Source organism: Dermacentor andersoni, chromosome 5 (assembly GCF_023375885.2).
Source record: "Dermacentor andersoni chromosome 5, qqDerAnde1_hic_scaffold, whole genome shotgun sequence".
NCBI classification, from domain to species: Eukaryota; Metazoa; Arthropoda; class Arachnida; order Ixodida; family Ixodidae; genus Dermacentor; species Dermacentor andersoni.
Window position 1 is genome coordinate 134632857 of NC_092818.1, and position 26073 is coordinate 134658929.

At 44.5% G+C, this 26073-nt stretch overlaps 1 protein-coding gene and 1 long non-coding RNA gene across 3 annotated transcripts in view; one reads left to right on the plus strand and one right to left on the minus strand.

Annotated features, from left to right (window-relative positions):
* The window catches only part of LOC126531217 (venom allergen 5-like), a 30680-nt gene extending 12602 nt beyond the window's left edge, over positions 1–18078 (plus strand). For both annotated transcript variants that reach the window (XM_050178654.2, XM_055071029.1), the window contains exons 2-9: positions 299–785; positions 5663–5750; positions 7524–7693; positions 9374–9480; positions 11177–11301; positions 13164–13307; positions 14921–15186; positions 16438–18078. In XM_050178654.2, the coding sequence (XP_050034611.1) occupies positions 330–785; positions 5663–5750; positions 7524–7693; positions 9374–9480; positions 11177–11301; positions 13164–13307; positions 14921–15186; positions 16438–16527 (1446 nt within the window). In that variant the 5' untranslated portion in view covers positions 299–329 and the 3' untranslated portion in view covers positions 16528–18078. The remainder of the gene's footprint in view (positions 1–298; positions 786–5662; positions 5751–7523; positions 7694–9373; positions 9481–11176; positions 11302–13163; positions 13308–14920; positions 15187–16437) is intronic.
* A 1042-nt stretch (positions 18079–19120) lies between these two features.
* On the minus strand, positions 19121–25374 carry LOC140218378 (uncharacterized). The gene is made up of 2 exons (XR_011894656.1): positions 24340–25374; positions 19121–19210 (listed from the first exon to the last, which is right to left on the minus strand). It is a non-coding gene; the product is annotated as an uncharacterized lncRNA (long non-coding RNA).
* Between the last annotated feature and the right edge of the window lie 699 nt (positions 25375–26073).

Genomic DNA, 26073 nt, shown 5'->3' on the forward strand with positions numbered 1-26073 from the left:
CGCTAGAACGGATGCCAGGGACTGTCTCTGAACATTATATTCAGGACAGTCGCACAGAATGTGTTCTAGCGTCTCCTCGCAAAGACAGACATTGCAGCGAAACTTAAGACTTGCACAGAAACCGCAATTGTGGGAAAACGTATGAAATTGTTGAACTCCATACGGAAACATGGCAGTATTAGGACGAAATCAAAACAGGAAAAGAAATATAGCAAGACATTTAGTAGTAGGAAAGAAACGTGTGCGGTAGTAGTAAGCGAAAGTCTTCGTAATCTGCCTTTTTCTTTACTGATTTCAGCTGGCCCTGATTAAGCAAGCATTCTACTAGGATGTCCGTCTCGCGGCTGCCATTTGTGCGATGCATGTTGCTGCCGCTGCTGCTGCTGTCGCTGCATGGCCTCCCGGAGGGAGAAGCAGCACCGACCACAGTATCGAGCGCAGCACCGACCGCAGTATCGAGCGCAGCTCCGACCGCAGTATCGAGCGCAGCTCCGACCACAGTATCGAGCGCAGCTCCGACCACAGTATCGAGCGCAGCACCGACCACAGTATTGACCGCAGCAAGAAACGCAGCGCCAGCCGCAGCGTTAAACTGCAGTGAGACCTTCTTGCGCTACAACCAGAACCACACCATGTGCAGAGAGGAGCCCGCATGCCAGATCCAGGTAGCCGGCATCAGCGACAACGTCAAGCAACTCATTCTGAAGCTACACAATCACTACCGTAGCCTCATCGCCGGCGGAAACGAGACGCACATGCCAGCGGCAGCAAACATGCTCGAGATGGTAAGGAAACGTGTTGTTTCTGTATCTCGGGAAACAATTGTGGCCAAATCGAACTATATCCGACGATTGAGCTTTACAGAGATACAAGCCTTAATGATATGCTGGAGATGTTAACTTGGCTGTTCGCCTGAGCTTGCTGCTCCAGGTGCTGGGTGAGGACTGTGATACACAGGGCTTTCCACGCAACTTGAGCCAAACTTTAAAGATATGCGAATGCCACGTAGCGTGACCGGACCAAGGTAATGTTATTTCCAGTCGCTTGGAGATACTCCGATTATATTTCTTTGCATTCCGCCTAATTAGGTAATTAGTATTGATTAATAACCACCTTAATTATGACAATTAGATAAACTGTAAATGAGAAAATTGTAGAGCAACACGAAAAACTCGCGATACAGCTTTCTGTTGCTCAACACGTGTTACATAAAAGCGTTTTCCCGAGCGCGAAAGTAGCCCGCGAATACACGCAAAGTGCCTCGAGCAGCCAGTCCAGCGGCAATTATGCGTGTATTCGCGGGCTTCTTTCACGCTCGGAAAAACGCTTTTATGTAACACGTATTGAGCAACAGAAAGCTGTATCGCGAGTTTTTCGTGTTGCTCTACAATTTCCTCACTGACACCCCCTGTAATCCTTATAACCTTTCTAACGTGGACAGCTCGCACGTTACAGCTCGCCTTATCGCAGCAGTTGCAAATTGATATTTAACCACGCGGATGAAAAGGTCATCGCTGATGAAACGGCGATGGAGAATTTTCCGTGACATGTTAGCCTTTTCTTCATTCAGCTGTCTTCTTAAACGTGCCTAACTAGCTTTCATACTCCTTGTGCGATCAAGTTCTTTTCCTCTCGTGCGTTGCTCACATTTCTGCAACTTCGACGCTGCATCATTTGCAGGGTACAATGATGTACCTCCTACGAGCGTCGTCTTCTCCAACTATGCGATTCCCATGCTCGAAAGCTGAAGAACAAACACCTGCCACCGAAGTGCAGCGCCGGGGTGATTCGCGGCGGAAATAGCGATTATTAGGCCTAATGGCTTCTCGAGCAGCACGGTTTGCAGCAATATCCGAGTCAGAGCGGTTCGGGATTGGCGAGCCCGAGCGCAAAGCTTGCGAGCACGTGAGCCAGGGGAGGTCCGCGTGTGTCACAGAGTGCGGCTGCAGCCAGGCGGCAAAGCGTCATGCGAAGCCTGCAATTCGATTTCCTCGTAAGGCATTTTGCGACTCGGGACAATGCGCGCTGTGAGGTAAGCCGACCTTGGGGAAGCGTGCCTGTCAGTATACACTTCGCGAGTCTCCGCCCACCCGCATTTTCGATGCGCCGACTAGGATGGGCTCACCACTTCGAGGTGTGCTTTCTTCGTGAGCTGGCTAGCATGGTATTTTTCCTTCGTAGGATTTGTGTGGGCATTAAGAGCGGTTAGTTCCGAAAGCCATACGCAGTAGAACAGTTGCTGTCTAATTCATTGATGGACTCCACTGTAACACGAATGGCGTCTTGGAAGCAATGCGTTATCTTGCTGATGAGCATCGCATCGTGTGTCTGGTTTATTCCGTGTTTTCATCAAGGTGGTGTACGATGAAAGCTCCTCTCCTCATTATCGAACGCTTAATTCAATTCGTTTTTGTTAGATCCGGTTACTCTTTGACACTTAGTTTGCAACTTGAAATTTAGTGGTGTGTTCAGCGCTTAAGTCATACTTCTCCGCTGCTGCCATTTTATTTTTACACAAACTTTTTTTTCTTGTAGCGCGATGATCTTAACGCCCTCCTTTTCTTCTTCCTACCAGTGCTGTGGTGAGTGCTGGCGGATGTGGAAATAGTAAAATAAGGGGCAATCTCGTACTGCGTCTCGCCGTAAAGCTCTAAGTTAGTTTTTGCAGATGCTGCTTGTCAGAAACGCCTCTTCCCGCGTAAATTATCAATGCGGATGGGTACTGCAGTGTGCACTAATCTTTTAGTCAATTTCGTCGACTCACCGTGCCACCTTATAGTAGCTTTAGCATCACGCTGTTGAACTCGAAGTCGCAGATTTGTTTCCGTTTGCGGTGTCCGTCTTTTGATGGGGGTGAAATGAGTACACGCTCTAGTACTTAGATTTAGGTGAACGTTAAAGTACCCCAGTGTATCCAAATTAAATCGTAGTCCGCCAATACGGCGCGCCTCCTAATCGGATCGTGGTTTTGGCGCGTAAAACGCCATACTTCATTTTTTTAACTAAGGTTGAACAGCGCAAATACAACAAGGACACGAAGGAAAAAGTACCACAGACAAGCGCTGACTGCCAACTGGAAGTTTATTTGAAGTTCTCCAGCTGCTTTACACCTTTTTCCAGCATAGGCATGCATACACAAGTCACACATCTGCAAAATGAGCACCATCTTAATCGATCATCCAAAAAAAAAAGCTATTTCTTTTTCCGACAAAGCAAAAGAGGGAGAGCTTACACACTTATCTCCTTCCTTTCTAATGTGATATGCCTCTCTTATTTCCCTTTCCCTCTTACCTTTCTCTCTATGAATTTTGTTTGTGTTCTTTTTCTTTCAAATATGAGAGTGCAGGGACACAAGTTACAATGTCCTGCTAAATGACTTCCATAGCTGCTCTTTACGTTACTCCTATGCTGACGAGCTCTCTCATTGAAACACTGTCCTGTTTGTCCTATATAAGTTTTTCCACAGCTCAGCGGTATTTGATAACTTTGCGTCTACAGTCAGTGAAACGAGATTTGATTGGTGGTGCACAGGGGCCTTTCGAGCGTTTCCATGAGGTTGCATATCGAGGAAAGCTTGCAGGGGTCACTGATAATTAACATTGTCTATTGGAAACTTTCTTTAGATTGTGCGACAACTTGTGCATGCACGGCACAACGTGTACTGGTCTCTTTATTCTTTTCTTTGTGTGCTGGTTCTAAAGTTGCTCTTTATTTTTCTGCAAGATGGCTTCGCATACCGAAATGATGACAGAAGGGCAATAAACCTGCGTCCTGTAATCATGCTATCTGATTTAACAAACTTCTCTCACACTCATGCTCACACAACTTACTTAGTGCTACCTTAATGAAAGTGTTTGCTATGCCTCTCTTATCAATTTAGAGTGTGCGCTGTCTATTTCCTCGGGGTTAACATTACGCACGAGGGCGCAACCTACCATAGTGTCTGTGCATGTAAGTTTCTAGCAACAACCTTCGAACTCTTCGCAAAGAGCCTACGAACACCACACAGCGTTTCTAACCCATCACTTCAGTCACGGCGCACTGTAACTTGATTAGAAACAAGGGGGGAGGTTCTTGGAGCTCTTCCCGGAAGTGCGAAGCGGTCAGTGATAGCCTTGGAATGCGGGCACCGGCAAAACCGAGAGCCTCAACTCTTGCTTGCACATTCGTTCCCGTTATCGCTCTCTAGGTCCGGAAAGACTGCATAACGCCCTTGTCAAAGAACACGCACAGCTCCTTACGGGAGCGAACGCAACGTGCTCACCTTAAGCACCCGCACACTACTATGGATGCAGATTCCTAGCACTTGGAAGGAGGCATTGTAAATGTGCAATGAAAAATTGCCTCTCTTTTGTTCCTGTACATTGTGAGAACGCTGTTTCTCCACAATAAATCATTCTTTATCAGACACTTTACGCGAATTCCCAACGAGATCGCTAAGCACTACAGGGAAACTGACACTGGGAATCAATATTTAGTGAGCAGACTTGTCAAGCCAGGGAACAGCTTACCTAATACTTTGTTTTTTCTTCTACAAATGCTAGTTGAAGTGGATGGTTGAGCTGTGAGAAAAGTTTCTTGAATGCTCGCAAGTACAGTACGGTACGGTCGGCTATTGAAGGGAACATCCAGTTGCACCTCGCTTATCAATCGCAGCTGAGATGTGGCAAGAAAGGATGTGGGGATGACGAGTCCTTCTTCTAATTAAGTTCAACAATTGTCGTTGTTATATTCACAGTGTATTCACAGTATATTCACAGTTATATTCATTATAAATACAGTTTAGGCGTTCCCTTAAAAAATGCACCAATCTGCACATCGATCTAGAAATTTGCGAAAGAAAGAACGGAGTTCCGCCCGAGCATAATCACATATGCTACATTGATTTCGTGTGAGGTCTTCAGGTGAGGCCCACGAGGTGCACGGCCTTGAAGGCAAAGCGCGTGACTTCATACCAAGAAGTGGGAACCCTTTGATTCAAGTTGACCTCGTGGCCATGTAAGACGGCGGCGGTTCCCGGCAAAAAGAAAAATAATAATAACGCCCCTCCGGAGGTCTGTGCCAACTTTGATGCCGACTACGGCGCGAGCCGCTGGGATGGTAAATACCAAGTGACGTTGAAAAGCGAGCCTGTCACGTCGCGTCTACACAGCGAAACAAGGTGGTTCCGTCTAATGCGATTCTATTGATTCTCGGCTGTGCGTTTAATGACCACATAGATCGTAAACAGCGTTTTCACGTTTCCTCTCTCCAATGCTCGTTACTTGCTAATGCGTATTTGAGTTCTGTCCGCATAAAATCGTGTACTGTGTACGGTCGACTGATAGATGGGTTCAGCTTATGAAAAATTAACTATTACATTTAGGATGTCAATGCTACCTCGTTGTCGAAAAAACCATTTCTGTCCTTTTCTGTCGTTATGGAGCTTGTTAGACAAGTGTTTTTCTTCTTCTGTTTCTGTTTAGACGCTATTCTGTGAAATTATAGGGTACAAGAGGCAGTGGTCTAAGATAAGTGATGCCTTCGAATAAGAGGTTGCACCAACTTTCCCACTGGCTGCACATTTTCTATCGCCAATTCTTGCTTCCCGGCCCACAGCGCTTCTGCAGCACGACTATGCATGAGCCTGAAGTTTCTACAAATATTCCCGTGTTCTGTGCAGGAGTGGGACGATGACTTGGCGAGTGTAGCCCAGGCGCATGCGAACCTGTGCCAGTTCGAACACGACTGCCCGTCTTGCAGATCGCTGGGTAAGTGTGCAAAAACATATGACGTTGTCACTGTTGCCTAATCGCAACGAGCAAAACAATTCTTAGAGAGGCAATCTGTCACTGCCGATTGCAAGCTAAATATTGACGAGATCAGTTTCGGCTCGTTTGTGCATGACGACAGAGCAGTATCTCAATAACGAGACAGGGACGAAGGAGACGAGGCACATGTTTTTGTTTTTTTCTCGCTGTTGCGCTAGTACTCTTTAGCTTAATACTGCCCGCCAAGATGCAGCAATGCCGAAAATACGGGCAAACATCTCATTATTGTAACGTCGTCTCGGGACGAAAGCCTTGCGTCGGATGTTTTTCTAGACTTGGATGAAACAGTCGGACACAGTCTGTTTGAACGTGCACCTTCTCAAACCCTTTTGCCCCCAGGCCCCCTACACCCTAACCTCTGTCCCTCACAGCTCATGGCAGTTGTTCCGCAACACATGATACGAATGTCCCACATGATAGAATATACAAAATGGAAATATGTGCGCAGAATAACGGCACCTATGAAGTATTGCCGGCTGTCTTCACTCGGAGCTCCTTTTTATCTACTGGTTAGGTAATCTTAACAGAGCCGTCTCTTTTAACGAACTTCAGGACGACTAACTTGGAAATCAGCCACCGGTGGTATCATTTTTCCCTCGCACTGTTTCCGTGAGTTGGCAGAATACTATTATGTCATGCTTAAAAAAATTATCAACTTGTTATTAGGCATTTCGGTTTCACACTTGTAAAAATAATGAGAAAGCAAGAAGGTCGGTAAGGGTAGAAGTGATCACACAAGCCGGGTCTAGCAAAGTGAAACTCTGTAGAGTCTGACTCTATGTAAATAAATCTACATCGAAGAATCAGCAACTGCTCCCTATACACGTATTCTCAAAATAACTGCGTGTTTGAAATTAAGTTCGTAGCACAACTTGGGGTCTCATGGTTACTTGCTGCCTGTTTCTTTTTTTAAGTCAGCTCCTGCGCAGCCAGTAACTGAATATTCCCCACCTTTACGGCGGACTTGCCAATGTCATGCCTACTTTTTATTCCTGCTGTTCAGTCGAAATTTCGATGGCCAGAAAGTACGTTTCTCTCGAAAAAACTTCCACAGCTTATATTCACCTTATATTCACTTTGCCAAAGAGACGAACTTGTTTAAGATACGCTTACATTATTTCCTGTACTATTGCTATAGTTCGCAATACCTGTGCAATCTATCGGAAACGTTAAGAGTTGACATTGGAATACAAAAAAATTGCATAGGATATGCCCCGAGCAGGACTGCAAACCCACAAGACGGGTAGCCGGGGCGCAATAATTTAACCAAATTGAGTGTTAACCAAAACCAGCCCCGCGATCGTCGTCTTCTTCACTTCTTGGGCTTGCCAGCTCCTTGTGTACACGCATTCTACATCTCATCCACACTCATTCGGGCTCGAAGGGTTCATGTTTCAGTTTTTGCATGCAATAGGTGATAAAAATAAGAGCATTGATGCTTGCCTGCCTGCATATATATATGAAGCCCCGCGAATCAGCCCAAGACAGCTCGTAGCAGCGCTCATTTTGCTCGCAAATGGCACCACACGACGCTGTGACCAGGTGTCACGTAGAATGGCCGATCGAGATTAAACGTCCGCGAAGGGCTACTCGGAACAAAAGCGATGTGTAGGCGAATGAAGACGTAAGAGCTATCGGTAAATTTTTTATTGCCGGGGGACAATGAATTTGTTTCGTCCTTCGTCAATTCATCCTATGCTCTTACATCTGCAGAGAAGTTTCCCGCCGTCGGCCAGAACCTGTGCCTCGACAGGACGACAAGATACAATCCACAGCCGGACTGGGAAAGCTGCGTGCGGCGCTGGTACGATGAGGTGTCCCTCTTCTCCAACGCATCGCGCTCCCCATTCCAGTTCGACCTTCCCACGGGGCATTTCACGCAGGTAGGCAAATGCGCAAGCGTGCGGACAGGTGCCATGGTTTCAGTTCAGTGCGCGGTGTCGTACCCATGTTGCATAAAGACAGTATTTTGTGCGGTGCATATTTATGGTGTGACAGAGATGACACTTTGTCACTAGGCGTTATTCATCAGCGCTTCTCACGAATTCCGCCATGTCAGCTCGGTCCGGATAGGTGGTGGCTTGAGCCAGCCACTCAGCCTTGAGTTTGGAAGAGGTGATAGGAATGGTGGCTGTGGAAGTTATGGTGGTGGGCATTCCTATAGTGCATGTGCGGTGTTGACACCGCAGATGTACGCTGTCACGTGTTGTGCGACACCACTGACAAGGTGGTGAGTCCTCTGTTAATCCTCAGCAAGCGGGCTCGCGCCTGCTCCTGTTAGCGTGGCGGTTGTTTGCGCACGTCTCATTAATGTGAGCATGCGTGATTAGCTGTCGAACGACGAATAACGGGAGCTTCCGTCAGTCCGAGGTAGGCGTTCGTCGTCGAGTCAACGGAGCGCATCATAGAATAGCTGTGCCGACCCTTCTGACAAGAGCGCTGACGCCATCTACTGAGTGTTAGACATAACCCCGAGCAGATCGCTTGCAGACCCCGACGCGCCAAGGCAGTTGTGCGGCACCAGCTGTGTGTTCGTAAACAAGGGGTCGCTCGGAATCGGCGTGCTGTTTATATAGCTGGTTGGGTCCACACCGTAGAGTCGGTGAAATTAATTCTAGAGTAATATCTGAGCAACAAATCGACAACCGCAAGGGCACCACCTTTGCTGTTCGGTATGGATAGATTCGGCAGGTCTGGCGTGCATGGACTCGGCAACCGCGTGGGTGCTATGGATTTTTTTTCCACTAAGGCTAGTTATAGACTCAACGGTCTGTCCAATCTGTTGTTTCGTAAAGACAGCTGCGTCATTTGTAGTCCCTTCTTAGTGCCAAGCGTCACCAGCTTTCTGATCGCCGGTGCTCTTACTCGCAAAGCTAATTAAATATTTTGTTTATATTTACTCTCAACGATGAACTCTGGATGTAAAGCTTTCGTTTTATTAACATGTCCATATAAGCCGAGAACAGGCTACCAAAAAAATTTTGAAATATTTCACGCACTGTCGAGGACAAAAAAAAAAAAAGAAGATACCGCCACACTTCATATGCTCGACAATTTTGACGTAGTGACTTTTTTATTATAATGTTGCCGGGTTTTTTGTTCACTTGTGTTAAATTCACAAATGCTTCTAAATTTTGTATTTTAGGGTTGCGATGACTCTTTTTAAATCTATTTCTCCCTATCTAGAGCCACAATTTTGGGAGAACTGGTGTAATTTTATTTTTGTATTTATTTCGTTGTACTTACATGGGCGTTTTTATTTTAAGCCTCGCCTGTTACGGCGGCTCATTGACTACGGCGGTGTGTTGCTGAGCACGAGGTCGCCGGCTCGATTACCCGCCACGACGACCGCATTCCGACGGGGACGAAATAAAAAAGAAAGCGTCCATTGTGCTTAGATTTAAGGGCGCGTGAAATAATCCCTGGTAGTTCAAATTAATCCGGAGCACCGCCTTGGCTTAATAAGTTGACCCTCCGGACGTTATTTCAATCAATTTTCACACGCACACACACGTGTTGCTCATCCTGAGGCCTTATCAGCGTTTCATTTTGCGCTGTCGCAGATGGTGTGGGCGACAACGTGGAAGATCGGCTGCGGCTACACTCGCTACCCGTCCACCGAGCCGCCATTCCTCTACGACCTTCTCTACACCTGCGACTACGGGCCAGGGTCAGTGGACGCATTGTTGCTGACGGCGCCATAGTTTAGTGCCATAGTGTTGAGTCGGAATGCCCGTAAATACATAATATAGAATTGACAAATAAGTTTATCTTGTGCGAACCAGTAATGTAGGGTAGAATGCATTTTGGAGAAATATAGTCAGCTGATATCTGACGCTGAATGTAAGAAGTCGACGTCCTGTAGCACACAAGATTGCGTGACGGAGAATAGGAACGTGCGAAAGAAAGAGCCGGGGCACCGTTGTTGCCTTCGCTTCTCGTATCTGTTGCATTGCGTAACGTGTGCATTCGAACAGTCCGAACTGCACGTGTCTTGTACACATGCACGCATACTCCAGTGGCGCGGCGCGGTGTTTACATTCGAACTATGCCGAATTTCACTTTCTTCCTTTCCCACTTTCATTTTTTTTTTACTTGTCATCTTTTACAAGTATCTGCTTGATCGCGTGCCTTGTAATGATATATCCTTAACCCCGTAAGAGGAGTAGCCAGTGTCGACCAGGATGATAAAATCTTCTAAACACGTATTTTCTAAACATGACTCGGCACGATGTGTCCACGAGCTGCAGCTTCGCCAAAGAAGTCACCGTTACATTACACCGAACGTAAATCATAAGCACTGAGCATGAACGTAAGAGCGTAATCCGTCCGCCGTTCAGTTGCGTACGGGCGTCGTGTTTGTAAACAGGGATAGGTCAATTAACGGTCAGCGTTAATGCTCCGCGGTGAAGGCGTAAGCACAGCATTAAATGCTGCGATGTGTTCGCGCGCAGGAGTTCTTATAAAGCGCTACGCATTAAGACATCTCCGACACGTGTGAGAGACAGCGCATGAACAGGAGACAAGGAAACAGAGGAAGGCAAGAGGCAACCTCTTTGTTTTTGTTCTGTCCTCCTTCGCATGTACACTCGCACCACGGGCAGCTAACGCGAGTGTGGCTGTATATAACACCTTGTTTCTGGCACAGGAGACTTGTCTCGCACGCCTGCTCTGATATTACTTCGCGCGGTTCGGTATAACCTTGACGAACACGTTCTTAACATAACGAATACTAGCTGACAAAAAGAACTGTTCGTCGTCGCACTAGAAGAAGCTAACCTTACCTTATAATTATGAATAGAAATGTTTAAGGTGGCGCACAACAATTTGTTTTTGCGCCCAAGGAGGCCACCGAACAGCACATCTACATGTGTTTGCTGTGAGGACTCCAGAGCGAGTGTATGGATGGCTTTGTAATGAAGGTGGCAACAAAGACTTCTTAGAAATTGTTCACAAATATTTTTTGCAAGGTATACTAGTGGGATGGGAGAGGGGCGAGCACTCGCTCGCGCTTACGCAATATTACGAAATAAATTATGTACTTAATAAAATTATTGTTCTGAAGCTACTGCTCCGTCATGGCTATAGTTCATTCTGCACGGAAGAATTAAAAGAAAATGACTCGATTATAAAATTGTGGTTGTAAAAAAATGAAAAAAGAAACAGCGAAATGTGGAACTTAACTGAATGACATCATCGCTCTTTGGGTATCGATAAGAAAATATTAGAAAGGGATGTTAGACCTCCGCGCGTATCAGGAACTGAAAAAAAACGCGGTACGTATGGTTTATCCTAGCCCTTTTGAGCATTTGAGCAGTCGCTTTACAGTTTGCCTTACATTTGCTTGACTTGGGTCTTTCTTCCAGAGGAAACATCGTGGGCGGCGAGATGTATGAGGAAGGTGACGCGTGCTCCAACTGTCCCGAGGGAACCTGCTGTGGGAGTTCTTGTGAAGAACAGAACGTTGACACACGCTTCAAGGGACTGTGCAGTGAGTTCTTATACCGCAATCTGTCTGTATTTCGTGTTTGGGAGGAGCTTGTTAGCTTGCCTCTAAACACATTGAACGTTCAGTAAGAATGAGCCATCGTACGTGTTCTAAGCGTTGTTTGTTCCGGCAAGAGTAATTTCAAAAAGAAAAGGCAGATAATAAAGAGTTTTAAATTTGAGAACACAGGAGGCTCATGCTCCACTTGAGTACCAACAGACTTTGGGTTACTGGGCATGCAGGACGCTTGTGTAACTTCATATAAAACTATCTATAGTAGTTATATTTCCTCCAACGACAGAACGTTCGCTTAATACGAACCTCACAGACCCATTCATGCATGTTATGCATTGCGCAGCCAGCACATGCAACATTCATGTAGTCATTCGCGGCGCTCAAATCAGTACTTTTCATCGGTCGTGATACAGAGATAAATTGTTGGCCCATGCACTAGTGCGAAAAAGCTGTGGCTGCAGCTGCGAACAGATGAAGCCATTTACGTTCCCCGTCCGAAAGGATAGAGCGTCTGAAGAGAAAACGCTGGGAACATGCCTAGTGTATACTCATTTGACAACGACAGCTTGCGCATAGCATATTTATATCAGTATGCCTATTGCACATTGCCAAGAAAGCTTGTGGGACAATGCGTGACTTGCGAAAAAAACTGAATTCCCGCTAAGCCTGAGTACGTAGTCCCGAATTCAAAGTTCTATTCTGTAATATTTCTTCCGATCTATGCAATCATCCTTTAAAGAGCACGCCTTAGAGGAGCGAAATTTGCGTTTGTCGGGGAGTCCGTGTCCGGTAAACATTTGTCGCCGACTCCACACGTTCCCGTAATTGATAAATTGACAGATTTATTCTAGGCTTGACAGAACAAGCTTGCCGTATTAAAGCCACATTGAAACGCCTTTATTACATATTATCGTGGCTTTTGGCATCATCTGTTTGGATAAAGAGAGAAAAAGTGGAGGGAAGGGTTAGTGAGAAGAAAAGCAGAGCCCAGCTTGAAGTACATTCTTCTAGCCAGCTACACTGAGCTGGGGCAAGAGGGAAAGAAACACGGACAAGATTATAGTCACAATGACGACAGATGGAAGAAGAAAACTGCATAGCGGGCAAGCCTATCTTGTAGCCCAGAGTCCAGATTCGTACTTTTTTTTTATTTTCTTTCTAGTTTGCCGTCCCACTACATTTTCACCTCAGTATTTCAACTTTACCTATCCTTGTATGTCATTCTGTACATGGTTTCAACGCATTAGTGCAATATAGTATGTGTGCACGCACTGCTCTGGTTCTCTTGTTAAATTGACTCAAATGGCGTTCACAGAGTGTTGCTGTTGCACAGGTTTATTGCGAACGCGTATCTGTGGTGAAAATTTAAGGCTCTTCATGTTGCTCAACAGTGTGTAGATACAACTTGTACGCTTTGCAGCTTGACGAAGTTCGAGGAATAATGCTGTGCCTACAGAATGTGGTCGCTAAGCCACTAGCGCCTGCTTTGTGATATTCAGTTCAAGCTACATTAGCTCTTCGCTGTTTCCCGCCATTGTTGATCACTTCCTGCTTGAAGGCAATGTCATTGAGAAATCGTTGAAGCCACGCGAGTCCGATCAGTTGTCGTGCATCACTCTGTAACCATGCGAGAAAAATCAACATGAAAACAACTCTACGCCGCCGCCGTGCCAGTGTGAGAGGTCTCCGCCTCGGGATTCCGAGACCTAAGCATGAGCTACTCAGTGCTTGCAAGTGCAAACTCCTCTTACCGCATGTAATTTTTCGCATGCTTTCTGGTAAAATATACACGTTAAAATTTTTATGAGAGGTGACGTGCGTCGTTCATTTCTTGTATTTTTTTTTTCCAGAGCCAACGACTCCTGATGGTCCTAAACCGTCCGTGGACAAGAAGCATCTTATCTGGGCGTGCCTTTTCAACAACGATACATCCGAATTGTGCGAGACGGTCTCTGATCCTCCGGACGCTTTCAACACGAAGCGGTTGTTTGGGGGTATGTTCTTTGAGACACGCTTTCATGTCTAATTCCAGATGTATTGGTCAGCTATACTGGGGAAAAACATTGTCTCAAACGCCTGTACTCGATCAAGGATTCTAAACGCCGTAGCTAAATTCCGCTCGATATTTTTCAAAACTAGCACCGTGTGGTTAGTCGAGCTCAGGACTCCTAAAACAGTCATGGCGACGGCTGGGCAAGCTATACATATGGCTGAGCAACAGAGAGGTTAACGTAGTAATGCGTTGCGGCATCTTTAACGCGGGCATTGCTTATACCATAATTTCAGGTGCCGATAGAGCACGCCCATAATATACTGAATAAGTTTACAGAAAACAACACTAGCTTTGAAAATACAAACTCCGTTCGTTTTTGCCAGCCAGACCTTAGCGGCACAGAAGCGGATGTGTAGGAAGTGTGCGTCCTAGGAGCAGCCCGCCTTGTATGCAGGCAATTGTCCACGACTCTATTAATGTCAGTATGTGTAGGTAGAGATGTCGGCATCAAGAGTGGCTTGGTTACCGCTCATTCGTTTCGCCAGCTCATCGTGTTGCCATACATTTTAACGGCATCTGCTGAGCGCCTCCTAGATGTTGTTGTTCTGCTCAGGCCTAGTTAATTTATTGTCAGTTAAAAAAAACTATACATTGCATTGTAAAAGAACCAAGAGACTGCATTTAGCAAGGTTCGAGATTTTTTTTTTACTGAGCCACCTCCCGTAGCTTAGTGACTGTAGCGTTGCGCTGCTGACCACGAGGTCGCTGGTTCGATCCCGGCCCACGCGACCGCATTTCGATCAGGGCGGAATGCAAGAACGTTCGCGCACCGCGGATTAGGTCTGCCCTGAAGAATCCCAGTTGGTGAAAATTAATCAGGAGTCTCCCACCATTGTGTGCTTCGCAATCAGATCGCGGTTCTCGCATGCGTAAAATCCCAGAAATAAATTTAATCTTACAGAGCCACAACGAGCACAAATACGAAAAAAAGAACGTGACGTCAGGCTCACTTTCTGGCGCTGGGTTTTTGGCGCAAAACTCTGAAGAAATGAAACTTCAACCTACATTTCTCCTAATACAAAACCTATTAGTGTGAAATTTACGAAAGTAGAGCAACAAACGATACAATAAAAACAATACCTTTCAAACAATACCTCATCCATCTAAAGTGATGTAGGATTCCTTTTTAGTGTTCCTTTAAGACAAAAGCAGACAAAGAAGTTTCTTATAATGAGGTTATGCCCATGCGAACAGGATTATTTTTTCTTTGTTTATTTTTTGGGCTTGATCTGGGTCGTTCCACGTAGTGTAACGCGTACAGCAACACAGGACGAACAACAGCTATATGTTCACAAGCACTTCTCTAAAAGCGCCACGCCTGTTCGATTTGTACATAGTTTTGTCACATTTATGTTATTTCATAAGCACTCGATCACGCGGCAAAGTTTACTCCAGTACGCGCCAGCACGCAACTGGAAGTCGGAGCACTGAAAGATCTTGCATCCCATCGCCGGACAATCTGCGAAGTATGACACTTGCTCAGCCTTTCCTATCCTTCGGGAGTTCGTAAGCATCGCTGTATGGTTTTCGCTTAACGGTCGTTGGTCTTTGCAGCTGGCTACCTGGAGACCGTGGTCGAGGGCGGCAAGCGGGCCGAAGTCACGTTCCAGCGTATCATCAAGAGCCCGCAGTCGCCGTTCTGCATAAACATCGAGTACGCCAAGGGCCCGAGCATGGCGGGCAACAATGCGGACGGCTCGCTGCGACTTCTGCTGACGTCGCCAGCACTGCAGTATTTCCAGATCGACGCCGAAATTGGCGGCGACTACACGGGCTTCCAGATGTACTCCTTCTCCCTGGACTTCCGCATACCTGTCCAGGTAGGTACCACACGGACTTTCAAAGCAGTGCTGACATAATATTTTCTCACTTCTGTTATTTTTTTCTGTAAATATAAGGTTCCAGACCTCGAAACCTTACAAAATATACTCGCAAACATAAATAGTAACCCTAGACAATTTACTGTAATAGCTTTGTTGAAATCGAAAAATTGCTATGCACCTGGGAGAGAGATGACAGGTACAGAGGACATTTTCTTTCATAAAACTTGCTCCAATGAGTGTATTTTCACAGAAATAATTTTCCGTAATAGCTTCCTACGAACCACTTCTGGTTTCGTTTCCCAGCAAGTCTATGTGTCATGATGAAGAAGGTGGTCGCTTGGGTACCGAACACCGTGACGTTTTAGCTCTCTATCCGACTCGCTCGGATAGAGTCGCCTTCCAGGAAACGAAACCAAAGCTAAATCGTAGAACGATAATGTAGTGAAGTCAGCCTTTCTTTCTGGCGTATCCGGTAGCCTAAAGAGTAAAAGAAAACCAGCAAAATCTTTTTTGAAGACTCTGGCTTTATTTATTTACTGGAAGAAAGTTGGTCACTGTATGAGAAAGTGAAGGCCAAAGTTTTCGTCATTGAATTTCACGCTAGAACCGTGGCGCCTGCCGTCAATGTGACGTCACGAACTTTAAGATATTTTCGCTCATTTGCGTAGCTTTTATGCAGATGAAATACTCAAAACTCGGTAAGTTGAGTATCTGGCACCTTTAGAATGCAATAGAATTCTTGTTCATCGCGACTCCTTAACTGGTCCCGAGCAGATGCTGTCGATGTCCATGACGTCACAGGGTCAAGCGCGGAAACCATTAGATAGTGGCGCCACCCGTATATCATTCTTTCGTCTTGCATAGCTTATCAAGTCGGTGCGCAATGTAACAGTGATCATTATTTCGTCTTGCATAGCTTATCAAGTCAATGCGCAATGTAACAGCGACATTTTCGGCGTCAAAGGACTGTAATTTATTGATGCAGCCTCTCTTAATACTAATCTTATTTAGCGGCTTTTGTGTAACTTGTTCAGCTCTTTATCTAACCTATACCGCTGCCGCAAGCGTTATCGGATATTACGCTTTACCGGATAGTGAGTTATTATTGCGTACACCTCTAGCAACGTATTAAGAAGCCCTTTGAAGCGCTTCCTGCCGACCAGCGGTTGCTTCGCGCTAGGAAACGAAATAAAATCTGTGTTAAAGCTAGGAGCTTACGTAATATGCCGTCACTGTCCGCTTTCGCAGGTTGGCTTCTCCTACTCAGTTCCAGCGAACAGCTCTGCGCAGTACTTCAGCCTCTACAAGCTCGTCGTAAATGAAGGAGCCTGTTCGTAAGCCTTCTAAGGATATTGTGGTGCCATTTCAGCTGCACGCTGTTTTATGTTGGACAAAACGTGTTTTACAACTACTCCTGGCTTGTGTACGTGCTACATGATGTGCACGCTACATGAGCCGGGTATCGAATTGCCTAACTCGAGGTGTTCTGTGAGCCTGCTCATTTGCTGGATCACAACCTATGGTGAGATTGTGTGTCTGACGCAGCATGCTATGTGGAGCAGTTTTGAGGCTCCGCTCTCTTGTCACTTTTTTAGTGGCGTGGTCTCATTCTCCTGTGCACGTAATTCTTGTTCTGTTACATTTCTCTGTGTTCGTGTAACTGTACTGTGATGTTTGCGACACTGAGAAATTCATGAGGCTTGTCTATTGTTTCATGACATCATTCTTTTTATTCATTTCAATTTTAACCACTTCCAATCACTTCGGACAAGTAGGCTGACCTACAGCCTACTTATTTTATGTCCTACAGTGTACATAAAATAGACTGATGGCGGTGCTGGTGGTGATGATGATGATGAAACCGAAGCGTGCAGCTTCCTTGGTCGTATCCGTCCGCTTCTAACGTGCACCACTGCGCACACTGTTAGCTTGATATCAGTAACTTGGCTTAATATTCTTCAGCCGTTGCTTACCTGAAGCAAGTTATAGCGCATGAAAAGAAGGGCCACTGTCTGTTGCGGTCGGGCATGTGTTATATTGCCTAAAGAATCAATCGATCAACGTTTACGTATTGCGGTGCATGTGCAAAGCAATTCTTTTTGCGCAGTCACAATGTTTTGTGCGTGTCAACAGCATTGTATGTTGTGCCGTCGTCTTTTGCCAATTTGTGTTGTGCGTTGTTACTTAAAACAATTGGTCAGAACTCTGTAAAACAAATCCAGTTCTGTTGCCTATTTACCTTGACAAAACATTTGGTGCTTTCTTGATAAAACAAGTGTTCTTTACCACAGTTTTCAGACTTGCCGTCGTAGGAGGATCCAAAACTTGCTTTTAGTGTACCTTGAGACTTGCGCCAATTGAATTTTTCACACTTTGTTTTAACTCCCGAAGATGCATACGCGGATTTATATTGACTTGCAGCTTCGCTGGGCACGTTAACCGATATTTCTAATGTGAGCGAGAGCGTTTTCATACTGTTCATTATCGTTATTCGGCTATCGCTTTCCAGTGTCGCTTCTCTAATGCTCGTCCAGCTTGCGTGTGCGGAAAGCTGAATTGGCGCGTTTAACGAGCACAGATGGGCGCTTCAGACAGCAGCTAGTGATGCTATTCTTATTCTCCATGTATATATTACGTTTACGTTTTTATAGCAATCGATCCTCGTGAAAACTTATTTTATTCGCAATGCCCCTTTTTTTGACAAAGTGTTCATTGTTTTTTGTGCATGTATAACATTTTACAACATCAGAGGATATATATTTTACATATTGTCAGCGCACTCATATGGTCATGTTTTAGAAACATTCATATTTTCATTGCAATATATTGATATAGAAGTGATGCCTTGCAATGTTCACACAATGTGCAATAAATGGTTTGAATTTCTTACGGCTCCGCTTATTGTGTTTCTCTAACGTAAATATTGCTTTCAAAATTAAAACTTTAGTAGGTCAGAGATTTTAATGGGATTAGCATTCTTAGGATACTTACGCCCTTTCTGATATCTATCTATATCTTTGCTTACTATATATACAATATATATATATATATATATATATATATAATACTCCGGCACAGTATATCAACGTGTGCTGGTTCATTCTTTGAAGACATTACGAGCGAAAAATGCATTTCAGCAGTCTTGAAGCAGCAGCCGTGGCTACGGTCCGGCGATCCGTGAACCCGCAGCAATTATGGTCGAGTGGTCAGTATGGCGAGCAATGGCTATTGGGACGCAGCCTACTTATGTCTTTTGCTGTTATTGAGGCCGGTGATGTGCGAATGCGTAGTGTCTCAATGGACGAAGCGAAGACGTGGCGAAGGCTTCGGCAGAGCTACGCACTTGAGGCGATAACATGGATGTGTGTATGTCTATGTGTGTTGTCTATGTTGTATGTTGTGTGCATGTATGTAGTGTATGTTGCATGCATATTGTGTGTATGTGTGTATTTTGTATGCTCATTTGTATGCATATGTGTATGTTGTGTATGTATGTTCTATATGTTGTGTATGTAAAATGTTGCGAATGGGGTGTAGTGTATGTTGTATATGCATGTATGTTGTATATGCATGTATGTTATGTATGTTGTATGTATGTGTCTGTCTCTGTTTCAATCTTTCATGCCTGCTTGGGTCATTGGGCACATGCCACTCTTCAGTGATAAAGAATTCTTTAAAATTTATCCGGTGCTGGGCGGAATCGAACCTCTGTCCTACATATATTGGCACAATCTTGCTGGAATATATTTTTCACAGATGTGCCACGCGCGGGCGCTGTCGTGGAACTCTAAACGGCGCAGCCTGACCATAGTGAAGCGCGAGAGAAGAGCCTCGCTGTATAAAAGGTGCATACATGACGTCTTGCGGCGGTGGCAATATGGTTTGCCATTACATTTAGTTAACGTTCATCGCATTATAGCATCCACACTCACCATGACATGGGTTCAGCCGGAATCTCTTTCTTCTGAGCTTACACCGTGTCGTACGCAGTGGCTTTCTTTTTCTTCTGAAATGCAGATATCTAAAGAAACAAGTTATTTGCACATTGTGATTTCCAGGGGTATTGGCATTAAATACTAACAAATTGCTTTCCGAAAATCGGGGGGTTACTGTCACGCGCTCAATTTTTTTTATTATCAGTACAGTGCAGAGCAATAAATGATAAAACAGCGCATCACCTGGACATCGTAGCCAATTAGAAGAGCGAAAAAAAAACTATTTGCTACGCTCAAATTGAACAATGTCTATGAACTTTGCTAGAAAAGTACTTCGTGATTATTTGAAGCAAATTACAGAAAGGGTGATTGATATCGAATGCATCCCCTTAATAAATGGCAAGGTATTCAGCAGACACTTGAAAGCAAACTTACTAGTAAAAAATGTTCGCACAAGCAAATGCATATAAAACAAATGAAATCGGCACGATCTTGACTTCGACATCACCACATAAAGATAGCCTCATTAATCATCGCGCAGAAGATCGAACATACAAGCTGGATCTTTAAAAAGCCCTAGCCAAATTAGTTTCATCAGATAAAACATATCCACATTGCCGATTTCGAAAAAACTAATTGCAATATATGTGAGTCGATTAGTTTGCTAAAGCATAATTTAACTAAAGGCGTAAAAATTAGTAGAGCAGCCACTACCAAGGAATGACGCTAAATTACTGGCTGAGAAGCAATAAACATTTATTTCTCGACCGATTTCTCCCTTATTACACAGCTCTCATTCGAAAGCATTTACCAATCTACCACAAGCAAGTCACCCGCACTTGTCAGTTCTGCAGCTCAAACTGCTGAAAGTAAATTCAAGAGAAGTGTGCATAAATAAAGTTAAATTGTGGGGTCTAATCTGGGGCTGCAAAAGAACACGGACTTTGACGTACGCCATAGTGGAGGGCCCCTAATAATTTTGACCACCTGGGATTCATTAACGTGCACCCTACCACACGAGCGTTTTGCTGATACAGCAGGTATGTCCTCTAAATTGGTTTGGCGTTGTCCGTCCACTCCTTTACACTGCCGACGACTGTTGTAACCTATAACACGAAACTTGGGCTGCTAAGCACAAGGTTGCGGGATTGAATCCCGGACATGGCAGCCGCATTTTGATATGGGCGAAATGCGATAACATCTGTGTGCTTAGATGTAGGTGCACATTAAAACCCCAGGTGGTCCAAATTTCCGGAGTCCCTGACTACGGCGTACCTCATAATCGGTTCGTAGTTTTGGCATGTCAAACCCCATAATTAAATTTTTTGACATGAAATGACTATTCTTGCAGTCGTTAGCTCACCTCGTCATCCCCAGCTTCCATGTGCCGCTACGTGAAGAGAAAGAAAATACTTGCCTGCTTTGCGTGCTCGTTTTTCTAAAGATTACTTGTTCTTTGTGTCTCGAAAAAAAGTTTTACGAATATTTATTATCGGTGCCGTTCCCTCCGCCGTTTTATCGGTCTACATACATCGAATTGCTAGGACATGATGTACCTTGCAAGAGTTTACAAAATGTCACTTTCCCCTTCCACAAACTTTTTTTTTACAAATTACACACTCGAACATTTCTAGCTAGACCATGACGTGGGTAAAAGGATATTTTCCTTACGTCACTTGACTGTCACCTTTGTAGCGAGCCTGAAACTATCGAACACTGTTTTATTGACTGTAAAGATGTCGTTTTATTTTGGGATTTTCTTCATAGAAGCTTGAAGAAAGATCTGTATCCTAAGTTCTCGGTATGAAATACATTGTTGTACCGTGAGACGACGTAGCAATTTGATGCGTTTTTAGTGATAAACCTGCATAGCCTATAAGCTGTCGCGAAGCAATAGTGCTGGGTATTTGCTTGCTTGCTTCCTATACCATGGCGCACACCCACTACGGAGGATTGGCCAAGAAGCTGGCGGTTAAAAAAGAAACAATCCCAGAAAAACGTGTTTTCAAAGTGAAAGCAAGCTAGAAGGAAATAAATTTTAGTCAGTTTGATTGGAATCTTGTAAATTAATAAATAATAATTAAGTAAATTAACTAGGTATTCTTCTTGTGTCTTCAAGGAACTCGCATATGGCCCTGCATATGTTCCTGTGGCTAAAACCCAGTGTAGTTGCCCCAAAGGAGAAAAATTTCTCAGTGTTTATAGTACTGCCTAATTTTCGGACTGGAATTTCAAAGTATTTATTTTGCTGGATTGCGAATCGGCGGCAGATTAATAAACAAATTATCAATGGTTTCAGGTTCTTTGCAGAAATTACATAGAGGGGACAGCGCCAGACCAGACCTATGTAGATGCTGGGTATTTAGGGCAAAGCTTTGCGCTCCACGCATAATTTGAAAGCAGTGGTGTCTCTGTGTGTAATTGGGAGGCCAGAACGAGCAGTACTGTAGTGGATCAGAATTGCGTTGTGTGCATCGCGTGAAACTTGTTCTTGACAAGATGGCGACGTGCATGCGTGCAATTATCTGTTGCCATGGTCGGCAAAACAGCGTCGGCGGAACAAAGGAGGCGTACCCGACAATGCTGGTGATAAGCACGAAACACGGCACACACTCACAAAAGGTAATGCACCGAGAATAAGGTAGTTGGTGAAAAACAACTTCGAGAGCATCGACAACGTCAATGCCAGCAGCGACATCACGGTGATAGTGTCAAGGTAGTTTTCACAGTAGCTAGTTTTCACAGCCACCTAATGTTCTATGTATCAGTACTTCAAGTGTATTGGGAAAATAAAATTGCTCCCATCTCGTATGTGGCACTTTGTCACATTCAAAACGACTCGTCGAGTCTGAAAAGCAAGGAAGCTTTAACAAAGCAACTATACTTACTCCCCTGTCGCTTGATTATTGTTTTACACAAAAGCTAAACTTAAAAAGAATATATAAGGAGGCTTCATATTTGAAGGTAATCTAAAATGCCACGCTGCAATCAGGTCAGACATGTAGGTTAGGTTAGATTAAGCATGGACGATGTCCTACTAAATGATGTAAACATAAAGGTGTGACTTTTACGCAAGTTCTCGAAATTTTTTACATTGACCACAACGTCACCTCACCTTGATAACACACAAAACTGAAATTAACATTATGCATCATGATTTTCTGAATGAAATGTATTCGGCTAGCAAAATGTCGAATTGCCTCGAACAACAACAAAAAATGACTAGTGTAAGTCTTCGGTCAAACAGCTGCGAATAAAAAGTTCTGTAAAGCTACATATTTTGACTAAATAAATTTCGCTTGCTTAGACGGTGGGAGTCTGAGAGAGCTCAAATTTGTCCGCCTACATAGTTCGAATTCCTCAACACGTATTACCTCGTCATACAGGGGAGAGCTGTATGCCTCTAAAAAAAAACGACGGTACTTATTTATCTAGTCCACACGACTCATTCTGCATTATCACACAATTATAATTACCTCCTAAGTATGATATTAAAACCTTTCTATTTTTTAGCCAGAACTACTGCATTCTTGTGCGACCGCACCCCTTCCCTTTAACAAACCGACCTACAGTCACTGGGTTCTTGTCCGCGTCACTGTAGTGGATGAGCGCAAACATTTGGGAAAAAAGCAAGCAAGCGGAAATAAGATGGCTGTCTTCATTGTGGCGTGATGTTGCTGTCGCAGTGAACGAGTTTATAGAGCCGAAGGAATCTGTGAAGTCTGCTCTCTTCTTTTCAATTCCTTTCCGTAATGGGACCGCTACGACCGGGATTGAATCCGCAACCTTGCTCTGCAGCAGAATGCCGTTTCCACTGAGCCATGGACCGTAGCACGTAGAAACAAGATTAATACATTTTGAACTTGCACTATGCCCAAGGAGAACAAGAAGCTTGTGGCACACGACCCTAGACTTCGGCTCCCGCGTCCTGTGCGTTTCTCGTTCTTCGATTGCGTCTGTATAGCGCAAGTTAAGAATGCCCTATAGTTCTGAAATAGGCACCTATTATTCTAATTTTCATGTCTAATTGGGCGGGTACGAGAAGTGAAATAAGAAAACATTAAATAAGAAGAGAATATAAACTTAAAAAAAAAGAAAGCAACTGAAGCCAGAAAGGAAATGGCAAAAGGAAATGAAAAAAAAAATGAAGGAACTCGAGCAAAACGCTTCGAAAGGGCTTGGTTGACAGCCAAATCTGGCGTTCCTTCATAGGCAACTCGAAACCGTAACGTGCGAGCTCGTCACAACGGGCAGCCGTTTGGCTTCGAGGCGCTATACGCGAGGCTTCCGTTATTTATGCGTGGCTAATCTTCCCGTGAGCAACGCATCTAACGCAAGTGATGCTCATGGGAGAATGGCATTTGTCTAGTCTCATTCGCACAGGCAAGGCCTACCGTTCACGCAGGTGGGCGCGCGGTAACAGAGTACCGCCTATAGGCTCCATTTGCCTACTTACACCACATTGGATTGAAATCGTTCTTCAGCAAGGGCATAATTTGTGAGTATGGCCTATTCTCTGCATGGTTCGTGTAAATTAAGAAAGAAGCGCGCGTTGTGAATTGTACGGGGGAAAGAAGACGCAGGCGGCTATTAGAAAGCAAACATTCACGGTATTTAGGCAATGATTTAGTTGACAAAACTGCATGTGGATTCGAATATGTGAAACAAATTATCCTGCGCCTTTATTCAAGCAATTGCCTCCGCATTATTGGGTGTTGATTTACGGGCATGACATCTGAATAAACAAAGCTACACAATTCTCGCACAAACAGTTCTTTGCGATTGCCATAGTTATACTATGAATACGCTGTCAAGATATCAATGGTAAATGACTAATAGGCTCTGATATCGTACCGGAGTTAAGGGCATTGTTTGAATATGAAGGCTATGTCCATATTATTGCCCGATGTGGTAGAATAGCGGTTATATCGACTTGAAAAGGCATACTTGGCTCATATTGGCTCGGATGAGTTCAACCAATTAACCAGATAAAGTCAGACAAAGTAATAATTGACCAATCCGGGAGGTCAGACTTAAAATCACCGGGTAACTGCAACGCCTACAAAGAACACTAATTCTTATAACATTGCTTACCATTGCGTTCTAAAAAGTGGCTTGTGCGTGGCACAGTTCTGCGAACCGAACGTGCTCATGCAATGACGAACTAAGCAGAACTTCGTTACAACGGAGAACGTAGTAGGAAGAACATACTAACCTGCTCGAAAGCGAATTCCCGCATCGCAGGCCACAATGTGCACTGTCATGCATCCAGAATGTTATATATACGCATGACGTCATGTCATACTAACTGTCATGCGCATAACAAATGTAGCATGTCGTACTCCTCCACCAACCAAGAACGCATCACCTCACGTTGCAACGCAAAAAAAAATGCAGAAAAAGAAAAACAAATTTCCGGCAGAGGCAGCGTATTGAAGACGTCTTTTCCTTTTTTCCGCCGTGACGTCGTAATACACTTCCGCCTATCTGAAACAATCACAGGTCGTGAAGCTATCAGCTCTGGCAACGAAATATGGCTTTCTGCTTAATCAGCCCAGACATGTTGTTTTTTCACGATCGAACTAATTGGAATGGTCGTGCTTACTGGAGTCGTCACAAATCCCTGCTGCTATAGACACTGAGTGCTCGCACCTATACGTCATCAGCAGGTATAAATTGCAGGAACCACCTGCGTTAGAGCACTCGCGATTGCCACTTGTGGCGAATTTCTTTCGGGGATTAGTGGGAGCCCTTAATAGGTGAGCCACTGCTTGCCTGTCTATCGCACATGAACCGTTATTTCTGGTTCACCCCTTGGTATGTCCACCAGGCCTTTGCACACAGACCGCCGGAGTCAGGGGTTCCGCACATAATATTCCTATAGCAGTGGAATAGTCTCATGCTATAGTCGCGCCAACAAATTGCTAGTTTTCCGATCGGTGGTTGGTAAAGCCAATAAAGGTATCATGTGATCCAGATACATCTTTTTCTGAGTTTGTGAACCAATAAAAAAAATAAAATTTCTGAAACAAAACAACCTACTGCCAGAAGAATGCAACTCACATATTGAGTTCCTACTTAAGATAGTTCTTCGGTATTTCTGGCAGCTAAACAACACGTGCGAATATAAGGGCCCGTCTACCATACAATGTACGCAGTGGCGTTCCTAAGAAAACTCCTCTGGTGTAACTGCTTTCGTTCGTCATGATTGTCGTCGCGTCTCGAGATCTTGACTGAACTTGCAGATGGCGCCTCAGACGCTTAATTATCGGCCTGTTAAAATGTAGCCCTTCTGTTATCTGGACCACGGAGATGGATTTTGAACCAAATAAGCTGAAGCAAGCGTCAGTGGTTTTCACATTTCATTTGGTGTAACAACATAACCTTACCTAAAACAATAACGACAATATCCCCACACACTCATCCCCACATGTCTCGTTTTATTGATTCACTGTATTGGACGTTTCACTCATCTGACGCTTTATCAAGCATAACGTTGAATGTACGGGTGTGCATGTCAGTGTGTGTATAGTTAACTGAGTGCGACGAATTGATTCCGGCGCTATGAAATAATTCACAGCCTGACAGACAAGAGTACGAAATGGAATACACGGACTTGGTGCCATCTCTCCGTCTAACCAATTCTCTGACAAAACGGTTAAAAATTGTTTATTAAAAGAGCCCTGTTCCAAGTATATTTCAGAATAGCCACGGGGTCGCTTCTAAAGCAAATTTGTAAGCACAATTTGCATTCAGAGGGGAAACATATATGCAACACTACAGTTAAAAGCACTTCGTGCTTTGCACTGTACCTGTTTGTAATTCTTTCATTTCACCTTCTAACGGACTCCAAAGCAACATGCAGGAAATACACACAAGGCAGAGTTAGTAAGGAAGCACTGAGAAACCTCCTCAAAACAGAGCCTCCTAACAAAAAGATAAAACATAG